Here is a 15475-nt window from a genome sequence, read left to right on the forward strand (position 1 = left end):
GTGTATGATAATCAAGGTGGGCCATTTCCTGCACAAATCCAGGTTCTCTCACCCCCCTCCAAAAACCACACACACAAACTCAATCTCCTGCTGGTAATAGCTTATCCAAAGTGACCACTCTCCCTACAATGTGCATGATAATCAAGGTGGGCCATTTCCAGCATAAATCCAGGTTTTCTCACCCCCCCTCCCCCATACACACACAAACTCACTCTCCTGCTGGTAATAGCTCATCCAAAGTGACCACTCTCCCTACAATGTGCATGGTAATCAAGGTGGGTCATTTCCAGCACAGATCTAGGCTTTCTCACCCCCCCACCCCGGGGGAACACACACACACACACGTAAACTCACTCTCCTGCTGGCAATAGCTCATCCAAACTGACCACTCTCCAAGTGTAAACCCAAGTTTAACCAGAACGTCTGGGGGGGGGGGTAGGAAAAAGCAAGGGGAAATAGGCTACCTTGCATAATGACTTAGCCACTCCCAGTCTCTATTTAAGCCTAAATTAATAGTATCCAATTTGCAAATGAATTCCAATTCAGCAGTTTCTCGCTGGAGTCTGGATTTGAAGTTTTTTTGTTGTAAGATAGTGACCTTCATGTCGGTGATTGCGTGACCAGAGAGATTGAAGTGTTCTCCGACTGGTTTATGAACGTTATAATTCTTGACATCTGATTTGTGTCCATTTATTCTTTTACGTAGAGACTGTCCAGTTTGACCAATGTAAATGGCAGAGGGGCATTGCTGGCACATGATGGCATATATCACATTGGTGGATGTGCAGGTGAACGAGCCTCTGATAGTGTGACTGATATTATTAGGCCCTGTGATGGTGTCCCCTGAACAGATATGTGGGCACAGTTGGCAACGGGCTTTGTTGCAAGGATAGGTTCCTGGGCTAGTGGTTCTCTTGTGTGGTTTGTGGTTGTTGGTGAGTATTTGCTTCAGGTTGCGGGGCTGTCTGTAGGCAAGGACTGGCCTGTCTCCCAAGATTTGTGAGAGTGTTGGGTCATCCTTCAGGATAGGTTGTAGATCCTTAATAATGCGTTGGAGGGGTTTTAGTTGGGGGCTGAAGGTGACGGCTAGTGGCATTCTGTTATTTTCTTTGTTAGGCCTATCCTGTAGTAGGTGACTTCTGGAAACTCTTCTGGCTCTATCAATCTGTTTCTTCACTTCCGCAGGTGGGTATTGTAGTTGTAAGAAAGCTTGATAGAGATCTTGTAGGTGTTTGTCTCTGTCTGAGGGGTTGGAGCAAATGCGGTTGTATCGCAGAGCTTGGCTGTAGACGATGGATCGTGTGGTGTGGTCAGGGTGAAAGCTGGAGGCATGTAGGTAGGAATAGCGGTCAGTAGGTTTCCGGTATAGGGTGGTGTTTATGTGACCATTGTTTATTAGCACTGTAGTGTCCAGGAAGTGGATCTCTTGTGCGGACTGGACCAGGCTGTGGTTGATGGTGGAATGGAAATTGTTGAAATCATGGTGGAATTCCTCAAGGGCTTCTTTTCCATGGGTCCAGATGATGAAGATGTCATCAATATAGCACAAGTAGAGTAGGGGCTTTAGGGGACGAGAGCTGAGGAAGCGTTGTTCTAAATCAGCAATAAAAATGTTGGCATACTGTGGGGCCATGCGGGTACCCATAGCAGTGCCGCTGATCTGAAGGTATACATTGTCCCCAAAAGTAAAATAGTTATGGGTAAGGACAAATTGCAAATTGGATACTATTAATTTAGGCTTAAATAGAGACTGGGAGTGGCTAAGTCATTATGCAAGGTAGCCTATTTCCCCTTGCTTTTTCCTACCCCCCCCCCCCCAGACGTTCTGGTTAAACTTGGGTTTAAACTTGGAGAGTGGTCAGTTTGGATGAGCTATTGCCAGCAGGAGAGTGAGTTTATGTGTGTGTGTGTGTGTGTTCCCCCGGGGGTGGGGGGGTGAGAAAGCCTAGATCTGTGCTGGAAATGACCCACCTTGATTACCATGCACATTGTAGGGAGAGTGGTCACTTTGGATGAGCTATTACCAGCAGGAGAGTGAGTCTGTGTGTGAATGGGGGTGGGGGGGTGAGAAAACCTGGATTTATGCTGGAAATGGCCCACCTTGATTATCATACACATTGTGAAGAGAGTGGTCACTTTGGATGGGCTATTACCAGCAGGAGAGTGAGTTTGGGGGGTGGGGCAAAGGGTGAGAAAACCTGGATTTGTGCTGGAAATGGCCCAACTTGATGATCACTTTAGATAAGCTATTACCAGCAGGACAGTGGGGTGGGAGGGGGTATTGTTTCATGGTCTGTGTGTGTATATAATGTCTACTGCAGTTTCCACGGTATGCATCTGATGAAGTGAGCTGTAGCTCACGAAAGCTCATGCTCAAATAAATTGGTTAGTCTCTAAGGTGCCACAAGTACTCCTTTTCTTCAGTCAGCTCCGTGAGTATTCTAGGATGCATTTCATCAGGCCCTGGTGACTTGAAGACATCTAATTTGTCCAAGTAATTTTCAACTTGTTCTTTCCCTATTTTAGCCTCTTCTGATCCTACCTCATTTTTACTGGCATTCACTATTCACTATGGTCCAATCACCACCAACCTTCTTGGTAAAAAACAAAAGTCATTATGCACTTCTGCCATTTCCACATTTTCTATTATTATTCCCCCCCCACCCCCACTTATTGAGTAACAGACCTACCCTGTCCTTGGTCTTCCTCTTGCTTCTAATATATTTGTAGAATGTTTTCTTGTTACCCTTTATGTCTCTAGCTAGTTTTATCTCGTTTTGTGCCTTGGCCTTTCTAATTTTGTCCCTACATACTTGTATTATTTGTTTATATTCATCCTTTGTAATTTCACCTAGTTTCCACTCTTTGTAGGATTCTTTTTTTGATTTTTAGATCATTGAAGATCTCCTGGTTAAGCCAGGGTGGTCTCTTGCCATACTTCCCATCTTTCCTATGAAGTGGGATAGTTTGCTCTTGTGCCCTTAATGTTTCTTGCAGCTAGTCACATGCAGTCAATAAAGACTAAACACATTCTTACGAACAACTATTTTAGGCGTTACTAACACAAAGGGGAGCCGGACTGATGCCAGGCATTTTGTCAGTGTTCAGTTGAGACCTGGAGACCTTGGCACGAGCTGGCAACTGGTGGGCCAGCACCACACATTCTAAGTTCCGTTTTCAGCCCCTCTGTCAAAAACAAAAGCCAAACCCCCATCAGCCAGATAAGTCTCATGCTGGGTCTCCAGGCTTACCTGCTTTGGGCATTTGCCCCAATACTAGACATTGGCATATCAGAACGTGCAAACACCACATGTAGGCGAGCAAAGCCTGGAGTCGCAACCGTAGCGTGCAGCCCAGTTCGAAACCAGGGGAAATTCCCAGTGTAGCCAGTGCCTCAGGGAGCCTTTGGGGAGGGAGCAAGAAGAAACCCCGGGATGTGAAGGACGGCTGCGGGGAGAGGGGAAGCAGTGAGTGGGAGACACTGGCACAGGCTGAGAGTGTGTAACAGATGCTCCCCCCCCCACACACGAGGGGCCACCTCCCCCGCAATCACATCAGCAAGGCCCCTCACTAGGCACCAGCAGGTTGCCACCGGAGCCAGCGGCCCTTGGCCCCAACAGGACCTAGAACGGGCCCTGCCCGGCTGCTGCACGTGCGGCGCCTGCCCGAGCCTTGCACACGCGCGCGCCACACCCCCAACGGGGGCCTCCCAAGGGCCTCCCCTCCTGCAACGGCCCCCGCGCGCTCTCTCCCCACCCGAACCGCCCCCGCTACACGCTCCAGCCGCAGCCATCGGCCCGCCCCCCGCGCGCGCGCACGCGCACACCGCCAGAAGGCCGCGGCACGTTCTCCGGGGACGCCTGCGGTCTCGCGCGGCGGAGGGCGGGGCAGAGACGGCTGCGGCGTTTCCGGTTGGGCAGCGGGAAGGGCCGGAGACCCAATAAAGCCGCCGCTGGGCGGCCGCGCGCGCGCCTCCCCTATTCTTCCCCCCCGCCCCCTCCCCATCGCCGCCCGCGGCGCCCTCAACCCGGCCTGCGGAAGCAAGAGCCGCCGCCATTGGAGGGGCCGCGCCCAGCCCGGGGTCTGCCCGCGCGCGCGGAGCCCCCGCCTGACCGGAGCGGCGGGAACAACGACCTCGAGAGAGTCCCCCGCCCCCTTCCGCCGCTGCGGTGAGTCCGGCCGGGAAAGGGCTTGCGGCGGGGCGGGGCGGAACCATCTCCGGGCAGGCGCGGGACCGAGGCCTCCGTCCCCCCACCGTGCCGGGGCCGTTCGTGCTGGAGACCCGCCCCCGGTAGCGCGCTCGGGGCCGGTCGGGGCCGGTCAGACTCGCGCTCAGGCCCCTCCCCCGCTCTGCGCGATCCCCTCCCCCCACACGCCCCCGGGCTGCTGCTCGCTAGGCCCCGAGCCGGGCGTGCGAGGAGGCTGCCCCCGTGCGGGGGCGTGAATCCCCCCCCCCTCGGCCCGCCTCCGCGCGGTTGGTCCTAGCATTTAAATGCGTGAACCCTCCACACAGCCCGCCCCCAGGGTTATATTGAGGTTAACGGCAATAGAAAACGCGGAATCAAAATACTTAAAAAAAAAAAAAATGGTGAAAGCTGTACTTGGTGTAAACAGCAGCCTTTGAAACCCGCGCCGTGCGGCGCCGAGACCTGAGCGTGCAGCCGATTTCCTTGCCCCAGTGACGAGAAAAAAAACAAACAAAAAACAGCTGCCAGAAATAGAGACAGGTTAGCTGAATTGCAAACTTTCCTTCATTTTTAATAATCTAGGATCATGTTTTTTCAAGTAAAGGAGTTTCTCTACAGCGTGCAACTTTTAAGGGACTGTCCCTGTCACTTGTTAGAATCAACTTGATGGGCTATATCATCCCATCAGTTCCGTAGGGAGCGGTGCAAATTATGTCGGGGAGGCCAAATTTACTGATCCTCCGAGCTGAGCCGCATACAGTAATCTTCAGACGTTCGAGAGCTGCAAGAAATGCACAACCTGCCCTGCAGGGCAGAGCTTGCTGGGGCTCAGCGCTTCTGCCCCAACATCCCCTCCCAGAGCTAAAGCCCTTAGTTCCCCCCTCTGCAGAGGGGGGAACTAAGTCCCTAATCCCACTACCCCGCTGCAGGGCAGGTGCCCTGAGCTCTCTTCTCTCCACACCCCACATCCCCCAATCTGGTAGGCGAAGGATTGAGAGTGGCCTGGGCTCTGAGAGACTCACTTTAACTGTAAAAAAGTCATGTGGCTCATGAGACACAATTTGGCCATACCAGGATTATGTATTCAGGCATATGAGGAAGGCTGGAGCAAGTCTATTGAGTGGTGTTTTAGAAGTGGATCCTGAAATAGTTTGTGAGAGATATGTGCACACTTTTTGGGATGTCTATGAAGGTGGGCAGCAGTAGCATATAGTAGTTGGTGCAGGTGCCTGAGTAGCAGTTTCTTCGGGAGATCTTAAGTAAAGGAGTTAGAACAGTCAGTAAGGAAAGAAATTAAGATGCAATAAAGTAAGAGAGATAAGAGTTAAGGAGAATATGTTCGGATGTGATTATATATGGATTTTGCCAATTTAATTTTTCTTTCCAGTTTAACTATCTTTAAAGCTAAATTAATCTAATTTTGTGCTAAACTTAGATTCTAAGCCTTACATTACCAGGAAAATGTTGTTGTTTGTTATATTATAAATGTTTCTGAAAACTAATTGTCTGGCATGGGATGAATTTTCAGCCAATTCAGTATCCTCATGCAATGTACTTGAAAAAGAGCATCACAGGGACTGTTTTTTATTTAAATCATATTTTTATTTGTTAAATACATTTTTCTCTTTAAAATAAATCTATTTAAAATTCAGTCTATGCTAACCCTAAGTTTACTATAATCTATTATAATAATTTAAATTTTAAAAAAATCACAGTACATGGGACATCAAACCGCGGCCGGTGGGAGCCACGATTGGCCAAACCTGCTGACACGGCAGGTAAACAAACCGGCCCGGTCCACTGCTGCTTGTTGGGGATGGTTTAATTATGCTGATGGGAAAGCTCTCTGCCGTCAGTATGTAGAATGGCTGCATGCAGTGGTACAGTTGTGCCATTCTAATGTCTGTAATGTAGACATAGACTTAGGACTAGTCTATGCTGGCAATGCTAAAGTGCTGCTGTGGCAGCACTTTAATGGGCCTTGTGTGGTCGCAGCGCAGCGCTGGGAGTGAGCTCTCCCAGCGCTCTAAAAAAAACCACCTCTACGAGAGGCATAGCTACCAGCGCTGGTGCCCTGTCTATACTAGCGCTTAACAGTGATGAAACTTGCAGCGTTCAGGGGTGTGTTTTTTCACTCCCCTGAGCGAGAAAGTTGCAGCGCTGTAAATTGCCAGTGTAGACAAGCCCTTGGTCGACATTGCACTTGTTAAACATGTAGCATGATGTGGTGGTTACAATAAAAAATTGAGCACAAATTTGACGCAGTCTGATCCCACTCTGTAACAGACTCACCTTATTTTTATCCTTTCATCTGGGAGACAATGAAAGCCAAAGAGTAGTCTCAAACCACAGAAATTCCTATAAATATAAAATGTATTGAAGTACAAAATAATTCAACCTCCCAAGAAGGGTTAGTAATATGCCATGTGTCAAGAAATTCTGAAAATGATTGGACATGAAGGGAGGAAGAGAGAGGGCTCAGAGACAGACGACAAAAATATTTAGGGATATGGAAGAGCTTCCATATAAAAAGATGTTGAAGAGATTTGGGATGGTTTAGTATAGAGAGGGATATAATAAAGGTATGTATAATAAGTGGTATGGAAAAGGTAAATGGACCCATCTTATCCACCCTTTCTCGCAATAAAAGGATATGGTGTTCAATAAAATTAAAAAGCAACATATTTAAAACAGCTCAAAGGAAGTAGTTTGCACATAAAGTACATTTAGTCTGTGGAACTTGTTGCCACAAGATATACTGAAACCAGCAGTTTAGCAGGGTTCATAAAAGGATTGAACATTTAGTATGGGTAGTAGGCGATCCAGAGTTATAGTAAGGATTAAAATAAATAATAAAATCTCAAAGATTTTTTTTAACCCACGTTTCCAGTTCAGATTCTGTGGTTTCAAAATGTGTGTATATCAAAGCCATGTCTTCCAGAAAAAAAAAAGCTTTCATCTTTTAGGTAAATGAATTATTTTTTGATACAGAAGTGTACAATTGGGCAACCATTTTTCTGTACATATGTGAAGGATTTTTTTTCTCAGCCCTAGAGCAGTGACTCAACCTTACTTCCAGACTAGGTCTTCTAGACACGACCTCAATACAAATAAATAATATTAATAATATTAACATTATTATTAATAATTTACTACCACACACATATTCCTTTCCCAGTACAAGGGCACCGATGAAAATAGGTGAAAATAGTTGATGGGATATGGTTAGATTGGGTCTTCTATTTACAGCAATAATTTATCTGGACATCTTGTTATCACACTATCACTTTTCATCGTTGGAGACACTATCAGGTGAAATCTAGTCAGTTTTTTTTTTAATGAGTTACATAAGAACAGCCATGCTGGGTCAGACCAAAGATCCATCTAGCCCAGTATTCTGTTGTCTGACAGTGGCCAGTGCCAGGTGCCCCAGAGGGGATGAATTGGTTACGTAATCATAGAGTGATCCATCCCCTGTTGCCCACTCTGCTGCATCTGTCTTAATCTCTGTGATTTTGTTTTGGTTTTACAGTCAGTTTTTTATTTTATAAATATATTTATTCCCCTCCACTGTGTGAAAGACCCATACATGCTGGAGAAACCACCTATACAGAGGGCTGTGAAATGCACAAAAACTGAAAAAGAAATTTTTTTCTCTGCTTTTTCAATGTCGGTAATCTTAAATGTAACAACAGCAGGTAAACTTCAGACAACAGCATGGTTTTTTAATTGACAGTCATTCTGTGTGTCACAAATGTGGTTTTTCATGAAAAATAATTACTGTATGGAAATGAGGGTTTAGTGAATAGAGCAGTTGACTGAGAGTCAGGACCTCATGGTTCTGTTCCAGCTTTATGAAATGCTTATGTGGACTTGTCTCAGATGGTTAATTTCTCCTTCTAGTTTATTAATCTGTAAAATGAAGATAACAGTCCTAGAGTGGTTTTGCAAAGATTAACTTTTTGAAAGTGGTTCTACTTTTCAGATGAAATGTAGTATAAGTATTCTCATATCAAGCAAAGAAATGTTTGTCAGATGAACATGGTGCCATGAGCTAAATATTTGTTACATAGGTCCCGTGCATGTGGTTTATTTGCAAAGTCCGTCCACTGATAAATATATACCAACCAGACCCACCTGGTAAACAGAAATAGAATTTAAATTACTTGCACAAACTCCACTATGTGCCGTGACTTGCAGGCCAAGGGGAAATCTGTATTTGTATGTTTTCATGCAGGAGGTTATAGCCATGCAAAAGTTATTTTTCCCCGCAGAGCAAAATAATTTATTAAATTGATGTATCAATTTGCTATGTAAGAGAAGTAGGTGTATTTTGTGTAAAAGAAAGATTCAGCTGCTGATGACACTTTTCGTAACTATCTTGAGGGTTTGTAAATGTCTGGATTGGCTTGATCTTGCTGGGATTAATTTTTATTCTAGAAATGGAGAAGTGCATCAAGCTGATTCAAAATGAACAAAAAATAAAGAAGTAAATTTTGTATTATATGAGCTAAATATGCAATGTTTTACCTCTATTGCAGGAATACAGAAGCTTGCTGTTTTCGACTTGTAGTGCTGTGCAAGCTGCAACGGACCATAGAAAAATGGACATGTTCCAGATACTGCGTAAAACATCAGAGCATTTAGAATGTGATCACTGCAGTTTCAGAGGGACAGATTATGAAAACATACAAATTCATATGGGTACCATCCACCCAGAATATTGTGATGAAATGGATGCTGCTGGTTTAGGTAAACTTATATTTTATCAGAAAAGTGCAAAACTGTTCCACTGTCACAAATGTTTCTTTACCAGCAAGATGTATTGCAACGTTTATTATCACATTACATCACAACATGCAGTACCTGAAAAGTGGAATGAAGACCAGAAAGATCAGGTAGAAGCTGAGACTGAATCCGTGAAAACATCACTCATTCGGGAGCCACAGAAACCTGCCCTTTCCCCTGAACCACAGAAACCTGCCCTTTCCCTGGAACCACAGAAACCTGACCCAGTTATTTCCCCCAAACTTCAGAAATCGGCAGTGTCCCCTGAGCCTAAGAAGCCTTCCCCAGCGGTGTCCCCTGAGCCTGAGAAGCCTTCCCCAGCAGTGTCCCCTGAGCTCCAGAAGCCTGCCGCGGCAGTGTCTCCTGATTCCCTCAGGCATTCCCCAGCCATGTCCCCTGAGCCCCAGAAGCCTGCCCCGGCAGTGTCCCCTGAGCCCCAGAAGCCTGCCCCAGCGGTGTCCCCTGAGCCCCGAAGGCGTTCACCAGTGGTGTCTCCAGAGCCCCAGAAGCCTGCCCCAGCGGTGTCCCCTGAGCCCCGCAGGCGTTCCCCAGCGGTGTCCCCCGAGCCCCGCAGGCGTTCCCCGGCGGTATCTCCGGAGCCCCGCAGGCATATGACTCAGATGCGGAGGCCTGCTCCTGCTTTGTCTCCTGAACCCCGCAGACCTGCTTCTGCAATTTCCCCAGAATCATGGAGGCCTGCTCCCTCCGCTTCTCCTGAGCCCTGGAGGCCTGCTGCTGCTATTTCTCATGAGCTACAGAAATCTCCCACTGCTGTCTCTCCCTGGCCCCAAAAATCTGCCCCGGTGGTGTCCCCCGAGCCGCGGAGGCCTGCCCCGGTGGTGTCCCCCGAGCCGCGGAGGCCTGCCCCGGTGGTGTCCCCCGAGCCGCGGAGGCCTGCTCCTGACCCTTGGAAACCTGCATCCTTCTCTGAGCCCCAGAAATCTACTCTTGTTTCGTCTGAGCCATGGAAACCCATCTCCTCTGTGTACCCTGAAGGCTGGAAACCTGTTCTTTCTCCTGATACTTGGATGTCTGCTCCCCCTCTTTCACCTGAACTCCGAAAACCTAGTCACACTGTTTCCTCTGAAGTTTGGAAATCTTCTCTGTTTTCTGATCTTCGTAAACCTGCTCCCTCAATGTCTCCTGAGTCTTGGAAACTTACTTCCGAGTCCCGGAAGTCAACCTTCTTCTCTGAGACTCAGAAGTCTGCCCCCACCATTTCCCCTGAGGGACAGAAACGGGCCTTCTTCCCTGAATCCCGGAAAAGAGCCCTCTTCTCTGAGCCTCGAAAATCTGCTCCTGCTGGTTCATCTGAGGTCCAGAAACGTGCTTTCTTCCCTGAGCCTCAGATGTCTGCTACTACTGTTTCCCCTGAAGTCCAGAAACATGCCCTTTTTACTGAGTCCCAGAAACCTGCTCCTTTCTCTCCTGAAGTCCAGAAACATGCCTTCTTCCCAGAGCCCCAGAAACTTGCGGCTGTTTCCCCTGAAGTCCAGGAACATACTGGCTTCCCAGAGCCTCTGAAAGCTTCTCCTGCTGCCTCCCCTGAGATCCAGAAACATGTCCCCTTCACTGAGTCCCAGAAACCTGCTCCTGCTGTTTCTCCCGAGGTGCAGAAACTTGCCCTGTTCACTGAGTCCCAAAAACCTGCTTCTGCTGTTTCCCCTGAGACACAAAAACAAGCCGCCTTTACTGAGCCTCAGAAATGTGGTGTTTCCTCTGATGTCCAGAAGCATGCTCCGTTTTCTGAGATCCTGAAATCTGCTCCTGCTGTTTCCGCTGAGGTCCAGAAACATGCTCTTTCTACTGATCCCCACAAACCTGCTCATTCTGTTTCCTCTGAGGTCCAGAAAAATGTTCTTTTTCCTGAGCCTCTCAAACCTGCTTCAGCTGTTTCCGCTGAGCCCCAGATGCCTATTGAGTCCGATGAGAGTGATTTCCTAGCTCAGAGTTTAGAAGACCAAAAAACACTGGATGATCTATTGTCTCAGGAAGAGCAGTCAATCTTAGTGAAGGAGCCTTCAGAAGATATGTTGTATTCATGCCCCAAAAAGAAGCCTAAGAAGGAAAACCAGGAGACCTCTGATAATGAACTAAATAACAGTGAATGTGGAAAAACAGAGATGGATTCTGTCGAGGTAAAGGAACAAGAATCAAATAGTGATCAAGAACAGTTTGATACGGAATCGTCTGATTACAACAAAGAGAGCAAAATAGATGCAGCTACTCCCATTCAGCCACAGTGCATACTGCAATTTACAGAAGAGAAAGAGGCTTTCATCTCAGAAGAAGAGATCGCAAAATACATGAAGCGTGGAAAGGGAAAGTATTATTGCAAAATTTGTTGCTGTCGTGCAATGAAAAAAGGTGCTGTTTTGCATCATTTAGTTAACAAGCACAATGTTCAAAGCCCCTACAAATGTAAAATATGTGGAAAGGCTTTTCTTTTGGAGTCCCTTCTTAAAAACCACGTTGCTGCTCATGGTCAAAGTTTGCTTAAATGTCCACGCTGTAATTTTGAATCAAATTTTCCCAGAGGCTTTAAGAAACATTTAACCCATTGCCAAAGCCGTCATAGTGAAGATACAAATAAAAAGCAATTGGACAGCCTTGAACCTCTTGAACAAATGTGATTGTTTTTGTTTCCTTATACTCAATGAGTTTAATTTACTAAAATGTGTAAGTATTGCTGTATGTTAGCTAAGTAAGTAGTTTAGCTGATCTGACAAGTCAAAAGATGCGTGGTTTATTGTACTGTGTTTAACTTGTCTTATAGCTTGTATTACTGAAAGGATGTATTATTCAAAAGTTGTTCTAAATACATGTTCATGTCCCTGTATTATTATTCAGTAGATTCATACTTTATTCGTCAGAGATGCTATATTTCTGAAACCAAAACAGGGGTGAAAACTAGTTTTGTAAAGATTGTTGTAAAACATGCAGGCCATAAAGTGGAGGTGTGGCAAACAACCCATATCATATTACTGTGAAGATTGAACTTAGTTTTTCACATCTCTCAAATGTCTTATTTTTTAAAATGTGAAGCAAAGCCTCAAAATTAGTAGCCCAGTGAAACTGAATGTGATTAATCAGGCATGAAAAAATGATGTTGGTTTTCTGGAATAATTATGCCCTGAGCTTGTGATTGAGTGTATAGCATTTGTTGGAAATTCACTGCTCTCACCTCTTTGAATGATTTATCTCAGACTTTTAAAATGTCAAGGTACTTATTTTGTGACGTATTTTGACCATGTTTTAAGCATGTGCTAATATACATTAAATTGATGGAGTGATATCAGATTTAGTGTGTGTGTGTGTATGTATATATATATATATATATATATATATATATATATATATATATATATATATATACACATATACATACAGCAACCAGAATTTTCTCTTGTTGACTCCAATGTTTTGTATGCCAGAGAAAACTGAATTTCTTGTATCTGGTAAAATGTTATGCTTCAATCTTTTAATAAAAAGCTAACGTGAACATGACATTGTTTTTGTCTATTCTTTCAAAGAAAAGCCTGTGATAGTCTGCTATGTTGTAGTCTCAAATACTTTTGAATAGCAGCATTCAGTGCAGAATAAATCTGAAGTTTTTCTGTAGGTATTATAGCTTTCTGTTAATGGAAGTAAAATTAGTTTAAACTCCCATGTCTGTACTTTAGAAAGGAGCATTAAATATAAGAGGAGGAAAATACCTGTAATATACCATTGTAGGGAAGGCGTACGCTATTTAGTGTTCTGTCCCATTTCCAATCCTTTTGTTTTAATTATTTTTGGATGTTACTTACCTGACATTGCTATTTTCCATTAGATACAGTAAGTTATCCTTCTCTGCTTTGGCCACATACTAATGCATTTACACTGGAGTAAATAATAGTAACAGACTGTGTATTTTCATTTCAGTTTAATGGTAGGAAGTCAACCTGTTACTTCCAATGAAAGCAATAAACTCTAGGCTGTACTGTAGACAATAGTCCTGCATTGTAAAGAGGGCAAGTACCTAATCTACCAGGCCATTTGTTTCTAGTTTTCCCATAATCCCATAAGTGGATTTTAAGGTCACTTTTGTGGGCTCATAACACAAGCATTTGGGGTCACCAAATGAAATTAATAAGGAGCAGGTTTAAAACAAAAGGAAGTCTTTTTTTCACACAGCACAGTGTCAACCTCTGGAATTCCTTACCAGAGGATGTTGTGAAGGCCAAGACTATAACAGAGTTCAAAAAAGAACTAGATACATTCATGAAGGATAGGTCCATCAATTGCTGTTAGCCGGGATGGGCAGGGGTGGTGTCTCTAACCCAGGGGTTCTCACAACAATTTTTTTCATGGCCTCAGAATGCAGCCACCAACTCTTGCTGGTGGCCACCCTGACAGTTTTTCCTAAAATAATTAACTTTAGGAAAAACAAATATTCACATATACATGTCCAAATCATTGTAATTTATTTATGTAGAGATTTTTTTGCAGACTCAGTAATAAATATATTCTTTACTGAGCCTAAACAGAATAGAAACACAAATAAGTTGGTTTGCACATTCTTGTCTTTTTGTTGTTTCTTTTGCTTTTTGGTTGCTTTTTTAAAAAAGACTTGCTAGCTAGTAAGTCTATTGCTGCAAAAGATAATATTTGTATGTTTGTTAATATCACTTTTCACAGCAGACTTACTGGCTAGCTGGGAGGCTGTGAAAAGTGATATTAACAAACATACAAATATCAATTTTCACAGCTGACTTAACCCTGGCAAGCCAGGTGACAAATTAAGTCCTGGATGGGGAAGTGGGTGGGGGCCAGAGGCAATGCCGGGGAGGGTAGTGTGAGTCGAGGGCTGGCACCCACTGCTGTGCACGTGGGGTCCAGGGCCGGAGCCCCAAGGCCCATGGCTGGTGCCTGCTGCCCACCACCCAGGGCTGAAGCCCAAAACCTGAGCTTCACTGCCCCTGGGAAGGTGGGGAACTCATGGTCTGCTTCCCCTCTGGTGGTTGTGACTCCAGAGGGCAGGCAGGGCCCAACACCTGCTGGTGGTCCTGGGGACAGTCCACCGCCGCCCCCCATCACTGCCCAGGAGGCTGTGGCCAGGCCACAGGAAAAGCCCTTGGTGGCTGCATTTGAGAAACACTGCTCTAGCTTCTGTTTGCCAGGAGCTGGGAATGGGCAACGGGCTGGATCACTTGATGATTACCTGTTCTGTTTGTTCCCTATGGGGCACCTGGCATTGACAACTGTCAGAAGACAGGATAATGGGCTTGATGAACCTTTGGTCTGACCCTGTATGGCTGTTCTTATGCTATACAAGTATTCTTTATTAGCACAGATGATGTTCTTTTGTAGTATAACATGACTTTATTCAGAAAATGAGTGCTATAGTAATATTTTTATTTAACTTTGAAAGATCATAGACAAAATGCTTATAAAACTGGGTTCATATTAACAAATATCAAGTTAAAGAGCTGATATCAGCCATGTAGCCAATTAGTTCATTTTATTATCCATCTATTGTGCTGTACGATATGATTAACTCATATGCTATGTTACATGTAATTGTTGTATGCTAAATAGATTTAAGATGTAGGATCATAGAAGTATAAGATTGGAACGTATTTAGGAGTGATAAGTATGTATTAGGTATCTAAGTAAAGGAGGGCTGAAACACACGGCCTACAGGCTGAGGCCAGTAAGATTTCAACTTAGCCATACTAGGCCATATGCTTAGGAATGCTTCACATTAGTAAGTGACTGAAGAATCATAGAATATCAGGGTTGGAAGGGACCTCAGGAGGTCATCTAGTCCAACCCCCTGCTCAAAGCAGGACCAATCCCCAATTAAATCATCCCAGCCAGGGCTTTGTCAAGCCTGACCTTAAAAACTTCTAAGGAAGGAGATTCCACCACCTCCCTAGGTAACGCATTCCAGTGTTTCACAGCCTCCTAGTGAAAAAGTTTTTCCTAATATCCAACCTAAATCTCCCCCACCGCAACTTGAGACCATTACTCCTTGTTCTGTCATCTGCTACCACTGAGAACAGTCTAGATCCATCCTCTTTGGAACCCCCTTTCAGGTAGTTGAAAGCAGCTATCAGATCCCCCCTCATTCTTCTCTTCCTTAGACTAATCATCCCCAGTTCCCTCAGCCTCTCCTCATAACTCATGTGTTCCAGTCCCCTAATCATTTTTGTTGCCCTCCGCTGGACTCTTTCCAATAACCCTGTGCCAGTAAAGATCACAAGAGTACTGTAAATATGTGCCAATAGATGTGGTGATGTGGAAAATTGAGCTCAATGTGTTGCTCAAGATCATGACACCTTATTGTAACATCTTTTAAAACATCTCTCCTGACTGCAAAGGTACATGTTGTGTGTAAATGCTAATAAGAATAAGAGGAACTACAAACCTATGAAAAATGGGGCACCCAATATTCATGGGGTGTGGAAGTACAGATGGTGGGGGGAAGGATTGACACCTTTATGCATGTGCATAAG

At 45.1% G+C, this 15475-nt stretch overlaps 1 protein-coding gene across 2 annotated transcripts; it reads left to right on the plus strand.

Moving 5' to 3' along the window:
* Positions 1 to 3839: 3839 nt before the first annotated feature.
* CHAMP1 (chromosome alignment maintaining phosphoprotein 1) lies at positions 3840 to 12481 on the plus strand. Of its 2 annotated transcripts, XM_073350749.1 has the most exons (3): positions 3840 to 4169; positions 4615 to 4727; positions 8729 to 12481. In XM_073350749.1, the coding sequence occupies exon 3, from the start codon at positions 8792 to 8794 to the stop codon at positions 11606 to 11608; it is 2817 nt and encodes a 938-aa protein (XP_073206850.1). In that variant the 5' UTR covers positions 3840 to 4169; positions 4615 to 4727; positions 8729 to 8791; the 3' UTR covers positions 11609 to 12481. The 2 variants fall into 2 exon arrangements, with proteins under 2 accessions (XP_073206850.1, XP_073206849.1); XM_073350748.1 differs by lacking the exon at positions 4615 to 4727.
* Positions 12482 to 15475: the final 2994 nt, after the last annotated feature.

The sequence above is a fragment of the Lepidochelys kempii genome, chromosome 1, assembly GCF_965140265.1.
Source record: "Lepidochelys kempii isolate rLepKem1 chromosome 1, rLepKem1.hap2, whole genome shotgun sequence".
In the NCBI taxonomy this organism is placed as follows: domain Eukaryota; kingdom Metazoa; phylum Chordata; order Testudines; family Cheloniidae; genus Lepidochelys; species Lepidochelys kempii.

Bases quoted from the DNA above. Each gene is read 5' to 3' on its own strand.
- CHAMP1 (XM_073350749.1), top strand. From the start codon at position 8,792: ATGGACATGTTCCAGATACTGCGTAAAACATCAGAGCATTTAGAATGT.